The sequence below is a fragment of the Ictalurus punctatus genome, chromosome 17 (assembly GCF_001660625.3).
Source record: "Ictalurus punctatus breed USDA103 chromosome 17, Coco_2.0, whole genome shotgun sequence".
In the NCBI taxonomy this organism is placed as follows: domain Eukaryota; kingdom Metazoa; phylum Chordata; class Actinopteri; order Siluriformes; family Ictaluridae; genus Ictalurus; species Ictalurus punctatus.
In genome coordinates this window covers 14,235,877-14,243,394 of record NC_030432.2, presented here as the reverse complement: position 1 = coordinate 14,243,394, position 7,518 = coordinate 14,235,877, and the positions used below count along the sequence as shown (strand labels likewise).

Below are 7,518 nucleotides of genomic sequence, written 5' to 3'. Positions count from 1 at the left end.
TTATCCATTCTAGTCTTGTTGAAGCATTTAAGAATGGACTCAAGAAGCGATGTATAGCACTCTATCCTTTATTTCTTGCTAATTTTGTTACAAAGGAGTGTGCATTCACATACACCGCAAATATCAGAGGCTTTTAACAAAAAATATCCAGATTATGACAAATTTATTGTTACAAGCCTTTAAAAGTTTCTGGCTTTCTCAGGCTTACTCATGATAGTCATGATCTACTCCAGTTCTCAATTCAGTCCTTGAGAATCCATAACCAGTTCATGATTTTATTGCTTCAAACACACATAAGCCAGGCCTTAATGGTTGTAGGATATTGACTACTTGTTAAGAGCATAAGCACAAGAAACATGTGGGCTGGATGAGGTTGCTTAGGACTGGATTGAGAATCTCTGGTACATGTTGATGTCGAACCACAAAAAAACACAGAGCAGCTTCTTTTCTTGTTTTTTAGGTAATGGAAAAGTAGATGCCTCAATTCTAATCCGTCATCCAGATTTTGATGTCACAAAACTGAAGAACAAGGACATCCATGAGTTTTATGACTATGATGTTGCACTCATTAAAGTGAGCAGTAAAATTGAGCTGTCTGCTAAGGCAAGGTAAGATAGAAAATGAAGAAAGAATAATGAATGAAAGAAATATATTGATGGGAAAAGAAAGGAAACATTTGTTAAGACTGAAATTACCAATATATCATAAATACCAGTAACCTAATATAAGAAATAGAAAAACAATAACTTAATATTTTGATTTAGGGGATCTGCCACAAAAAAAACAACTGGATTTTAATTCAATTCAATTCAATTCAATTTTATTTGTATAGCGCTTTTTACAATAGACATTGTCTCAAAGCAGCTTTACAGAAATAATTAATTTCTACCTTTTTCTGCTGAAACTTTTCTGCTGAATTAATTCTGGCTTTTCTGCTGAAACCTCCACTGTAATCAGTAATTAGCACTTAAACATGGCACACATGGCACACATGCCTGTAGATTACAATGACCCTCCTATTTGCTTCTTGTGACATTTAAAGGAATATAGAATCCGCATGAAACTATGGGAGACATTTTTTCTGGGGGGGTCTTAAGCCTTGACTTAAAGCTGTTTAAAGGTGAGCTGATAATGATGTCTAAATGGAACAAAGCCTTAAGTAAAAAGAACACCTGCAACCTGTCATATAATTAGCAATTGCTAATGACTGGAGTTTCTTTTTCCATTAGTATATATTCTTTTTTTGTATTTCAGCACACTCAAAATTATGAAAAAATTGTGCATGTAAAAAATATTCAGTTTTTTTGTGATGTCTTTAACAGGCCCATTTGTTTGCCATGTACAAAAGCTTCAAATCGAGCTCTGAAGATGAGTCCTGGAGAGTCTACTTGCAAGAAACACAGTAAGAACTTCTGTATAATAATGTGAAATGTTATACAGTCAACTCCAATATTATTGTTACCCTTCATAAACGTGCCTTAAATGAATATGAGCTTAAAAATTATGTTAAAACTACACAGAACAATACAGATTATTATTTATTATTTTTTTGCTTTTTATTTAACATCACTGAGCATCCTGTAATCATGGACCACTTGAAGAATGAAGAATTCTTTTAGATTTACACTGTAAAATGTGGCTGCATTTTTCAATTCAGACCACAGGTTTTCAGACACTATGTTTCATGTTGCATGTCATATTGAAAGCTCCATCTATGACCTAAAATAGTTATGTTAAAATGTGCTGAATGCTAGTGGAATAATTGCATCAGTCTTTAGAAGAGCTCCAAAAGATCAAAGCTCCACCAGCATATTTCTCAGTGTATACTTACTTTAAATAATGTAAATAAGGGAGAGTACTTTCTAAGAGAAAGTACTTTTTTGATAGAAAATTCATAGAAGAAAAATTTTGTTCGAAAGGGGACAAGCAGTAATTTTAGTGAAAATGTGATATACAAAATTAATGTTTAATTGTATATAACTTTTTAAATCGTTTTATCTCATGGTCTTGTAAGGTACCAATTATTCTGGAGTTGATCGTGCATATCTTCTGTATCATATGTAACTGCTTGGCTTCTGGTGTTTGTGCATGAGTAGAAAGCACCCTGCTTGATCTGCAGCAGACTCCAGCCTACTTTATCCGTCAGGGAAAAACCCGAAAGCTGACTCACATCCAGACTGGAGAAAAGGTGAATTATTTGCAATAAACTGTCAGCTATGCAGAAATCATCCAATTGTGAAATTCAGAAAGAGTCTGTTACAGTTTCAGCACAGCCATTTACTGTATGTTCACAGAGAGGTGATTGCATTGAGCTGCACAGACCAGCCTTGGCTTCGAACAACCTGGTGTCTCTGACTGACGTGATCACGGACAGGTTCCTGTGTACTGGAGGATCACAGAAATACAAGGATTATATTACCTGCAAAGGTTTTTTTATTTTTATTTATTTATTTATTTTTAATAAAAGACAAAAACAGAAATCACACACACACACACACACACGTATATAAAATAACTATTTGCACAAAGATTAATGATTTATTCTAATCCTCTGCAGGAGACTCTGGAGGTTCCCTCTTCCTTCGTAAGGGAATGCGTTATTTTCAGGTTAATAATTTGACATTGGCCTTTGAGCATGTCAAAACACTGACATGATTTTCCAGTTATCTTTCAGACCTTTCAAGTATTTCTGATGCAACTGTTAGCTTCAGTTTTCATCAATCTATTGTTCAATCCTTTATCCCTTAGGTGGGAGTTGTGAGTTGGGGCACGAAGTCTGTATGCGAGTCAACTACCCAGGATGTTCCTGAGCCTCCTGTGGATGCCCGTGATTTTCACATCAGTGTATTCTCCATTATGCCTTGGCTTAAAGAGCACCTGCACAAAGAACTGGACTTCCTGGAAAACTGAATTGAGCATTAAAGTTGGACAATTTTAGTATAACCTGTTTTGGCATCATAAGACCTAAGAGAGCATCATAAGGTATAATTTGCAAATGTGTATTTTTTGTAATCTAGCTAAAGAACTAGTGTATCCTTATACCTCTAATAATAACAATCCTTCTTGTGCACATGCATGTAAATTTCCTTCCAACAAAATCATGGAGTTATGATGCAGTATTTGCAATCGATTTCTTTGTATTTGCAATCACGAACAAAATCCATCCATCCATTTTCCGTATCGTTTATCCTCCACAGCCTACCCCAGGGAACTCGGGGCACAGGGTGGGGGATACCCTGGATGGGGTGTCAACCCATAAATTCACACACCCTTTCACACACTACAGACAATTTGGAAATTCCAGTCAGCCTGCAATGCATGTCTTTAGACTGGGGGAGGAAACCAGAGTACCAGGAGAAAAACCCCAAAGCATAGGAAGTCCATGCAAACTAAGCACTCGGGGCAGAGGCAGGATTCAAACCCCCAAACCCTGGGGGTGCACGGCAAAAGTGCCAAGTATATAAAATGATACACAGAGATATCAGGAGATTTTATAATATATAATCTTTATTTCACTTTCTTTGATACTTTTTTTTTTTAATGTGGAATGTTGCACTATAGGCTGGGCAGCATGTCCTCAGACAGAATGCACTTTTGTCAAATAAACTAAAAAGCAATTGGTGTAACCCCATATATTTTAAATGTTGCATTAACATACACTATCAGTTAAGAAAATTTACACTGGGTGACTTAAATAATGCTAGAACATCACAATATATATTTGGGAAAAAATTATTACAGAACAACGAACTTACGTGTGTGAAAATGATAATGAAATCTGAGCAATGAGAATTAAAACATTTAGTAATGGACACTTTTCTCCATGACACACTGCAAAAGGCTCAACCACTGGCAAAAAATGACCACACTTGGAGTATGTTCACCTGGCTTTCTTACTTTGTAGCAAATTTTCTGGCTTTGTGAAACATACCTCAAACAAGTTAAATTAAATTATTTAAATTAATGTTTTTTTTCCACTAAAGGAAAAGTAGAGGAAAAAATGATGGAAATCACTCGATGTTGAGGAAAAAATATGGAATCACACTGTATTTTGCATTTCTAAAACAAAATACCAGCACAAATTAGTCTGCAGTTAAAAGAGTGCTTACATACTGTAACCTTGGACTTTTTGAAAGGAAACATGGCCCCAACAAGAGGGTTGTCAATTGAAACAATGGGAAGGATTATAAAATTTCAAGAAGGAAATCCAACATGGAGCATTGCAAAAGGTGTCGGTTGTTCCCAGTCAGCTGTGTCTAAAATTGGGTGCAAGTATAAGCAAACTGGGAGTGTTATAAAAGGAAAACATACAGGTAGACCAAAGAAGACAGAAAAATATGACTTGAAAATAGAGCATGCACAACAAAACAAATGAAAAACAAATGGATAGAAAAAGGAGTCAGTGTTTGTGACAGAACTGTAAAAAATGGGCTGAATGAAATGGGATTTACATAAAGAAAAGCCAAATAAAAACCAGCACTAACACCTAAACAGAAGAAAACAAGGCTACAGTGGGCTGAAGAGAAGCAATCATGGACCGTGGTTGACTGGATGAAAGTGATAGTCAGTGATGAATCATGAATCTGCACTGGCCAAGGAGATGATGCTGGAATTTGTGTCAGGTGTCGTTCTAATGAAACAAAGAAAATTTTGGATGCTTTTCTCATTCCATCGATAGAAAATAGGTTTGGCGGTGATGACATTTTTGCAGGATGATAAATGCATCATCCCACAGAGGAAAGAGTGTTAAAGCTTTTCTTCAAGAAAGGCAGATCAACTCAATGCCTCGGCAACAAAATAGTCACTAATTACGATTATTTTTGTTGATTCCATATTTTCTCTTCTACTTGATCTGGAAAAAAATATGACATTAATTAAAACAATTTCATTTCAACTGTTTGAGATGCGTCTCATGAAGCCAGAATGTTTAGCTATGTGCGTTTTTTTTTTTTTTTTGCTACAAAGTTAAAAAACAGAAAAAAAAAAAGGGGCGATTCCATATTTTTTGCCAGGTGGTTGTCCATTTACCAGGAGCTTCCGTGAACTTAACCCTGCATAATCTTTTAAATAAGTCTGTAATAATCTGTTTTACACAACTGGCTGGTAAAGCACACATGTAGGTCAATAGAGAGCACTTCTATCTATTCACTCTTCAAAAGTTCCATTGTTCCAAACTTACACTTCGATATCATGTATACATTTCTATTTTTTACTCTATAGATATTTAAGGGTAACCACAAATTCACTACTGTGAAGCTTAAACCCCAGCTAGAGAAGATCAGCAAAAAGAGAGCTCAGAGAGAGTGTTATTTAGGCAAAAACACGCCTACAAATACAGACAACGGGACTATATGAATGGGGTTTCATTAAGCACACAACAATGGAGGTGCAACATGACAAAATAGTAGCCTGAGATTCCAGATCGGTCATGAAGAGGCTGACTGACTCAGGAACCACCGACACCGAGACGGACACTGCAGCCGAAGTGCATTATAAGGCAGGTGGAGTGACATGAATCCTCTCCCAGTTAGACAGAACAGCTGAACATTTTTTACAATCCTAGCTTCATGTTTGAATGAAGGATGGAGAATGAAACAAAACTTCAACAGACGAAATGGCACAGCAACTGTTGTACCAGACACAACGTGAGGATTATATGATTATCAGGCTCAAACAATTCAGTGGCATAGCGCTAATTTTTCATAGTATGACGAAGCTAGAAAGTCATACATACATCAGCAGCTTCAAAACAAACTGTCAGTTTTCTTTGGGCGGAAGAGGTGGTGGAACGGTGGCTAGTGACATTCTCGTTTATAAGCCATGAGACCGGGGCTGATCAGTCTATGTACTTCTGAAACATAATGCCATTACAAGTGGAGTCAGGGGTCACTGTCATTTTTGGCAAAAGGATTATATAATACAATATCTGCTCCAGTCTCTGGCTGCCCTGATTCTGTAAATGGAAAACCAAAAGGTTTTTCCTTTCTTCATCAGTTCACGAACCCAACATTCAGATTAACACCAGCTAAATTACTGACTGAACCTTTAAAGCAATACTCCAACTGAAATCCTAAAACTGTTAATATGCATTCTTATAAAGACCAGTTAGAATGACAAATTGCTGGTAATTCATGATAATGGGAATTCATCCTCACACGCTTGTTAACCATGTTAATATTGTATGGTGAAGCACTGCACTTCACTATAAAACTAAAGATGCTCATAGAATTCAAACTGTACATCACAGACGGAAAAGCACTCAGCAGCAATTCATGGGTTGATCTAACCTGCACTCTACACTTCACTCATGCAGCCTGAAACATGGTCAAGGAGGACTGGAAAAGCATCCGAGGTGGAGCTTCACCTTTCCTTTAGTGGTTCTCAAAATAAAAGTTTATAATGCTTTGAAATTAATTAGCAGGTGAGACATCATTAAAAGTTGAACACAAAATGAGAAACTTCACAGACACACACCTCATGATCACTGTAGAGCAAAGATTTTCTCCACATTCATACAGAATACATGGAACAACAAAAAAAATCCCAACCATTCTTTGGCAAAGAGCAGTTTTAAACAACCAGGTCACTTCAACTTTGTCAGCATGTAAATAAGCGATTGACAATAATACACAGGTCGGTTGATGGAGTAGTGGCCTTCCTCCATTACAAAGTAACCACCAGCTGTAAGCCACCTGGTGAAATCATAATACATAGAAGCATGAGGTCATTTCCTTCCCATGGGCTCCAAGCCAAATGAAGCTCAGCAGTTCCCTTTCCTAATGCTTCCTGTGAAGTTACTGAGAGAGTATGGCACTTCCTGTGAGGTCACAGTGAGATAAGGAACTCTCTCTGACATCACAGGGCTTTTTTTTTTACTTCCGTGAGAATGAGGTTTATCCAGCTGAAGCGCACAAAAAAAAAAAAAAAAAAAAAAAAAAAAAAAAAACCCACCCCACACAAACGTAGAAAACGTCTTCACCCATGACATTATATCCCACTTAAGTTCAAGTGCAGCAAATAATAAATAGGACAGCCCCATGTGGACTTTTGTGGCCGTGCAGAAGGGGAGTGAGACATCAGTTGCTGGACAAACAAACAATGGCTGACACACTGTGTATCCTCCTGGCTGTGGCACTACCCATCAAAAATCACTGTCATATCCAGCAACATTTCATATTCTACAAGAAAAATGTAAAGAAGTAGTAGTAGTAGTCCAGTGCTTGAGAAAGGGTATAGTCTAACTGCCTTACTGGTGGAGGCAAAGCATACCAGTGGGCTCGTTTTTTTCCTGCTCTTACCACACCTCACAGCGGTGGCCTGAATTCATGGGTGAGCCCAGCGGACACTGGAAATGCTGCGCAAATTCAGGAGAGTTAGACAGTGTGCCAATGACTCGGTATTTGGGTGGACTGTGAGGATCAGTCATTAAGCCCTCGTGAGCACTCTCTGGTGTCCGTACAGAACACCAAACCTGTACAGAGGAACATAACAGTGGTATTTAAAGCAATTTACTGTAGT

General features: G+C 37.4%; 2 protein-coding genes across 7 annotated transcripts in view; one reads left to right on the top strand and one right to left on the bottom strand.

Moving 5' to 3' along the window:
• Nucleotides 1–3,118, top strand: part of si:ch1073-280e3.1 (complement factor B) — an 11,001-nt gene extending 7,883 nt beyond the window's left edge. The window contains 6 exon segments of the mRNA NM_001257115.1: nucleotides 461–608; nucleotides 1,323–1,402; nucleotides 2,097–2,188; nucleotides 2,295–2,427; nucleotides 2,558–2,607; nucleotides 2,749–3,118. Coding sequence (NP_001244044.1) covers nucleotides 461–608; nucleotides 1,323–1,402; nucleotides 2,097–2,188; nucleotides 2,295–2,427; nucleotides 2,558–2,607; nucleotides 2,749–2,910 — 665 coding nt within the window. The 3' untranslated portion in view covers nucleotides 2,911–3,118.
• Nucleotides 3,119–3,481: 363 nt separating this feature from the next.
• Nucleotides 3,482–7,518, bottom strand: part of ece2b (endothelin converting enzyme 2b) — a 59,093-nt gene continuing 55,056 nt past the window's right edge. For all 6 annotated transcript variants that reach the window (XM_017490751.3, XM_017490752.3, XM_017490753.3 and 3 more), the window contains one exon: nucleotides 3,482–7,471. In XM_017490751.3, the coding sequence (XP_017346240.1) occupies nucleotides 7,295–7,471 (177 nt within the window). In that variant the 3' untranslated portion in view covers nucleotides 3,482–7,294. The remainder of the gene's footprint in view (nucleotides 7,472–7,518) is intronic.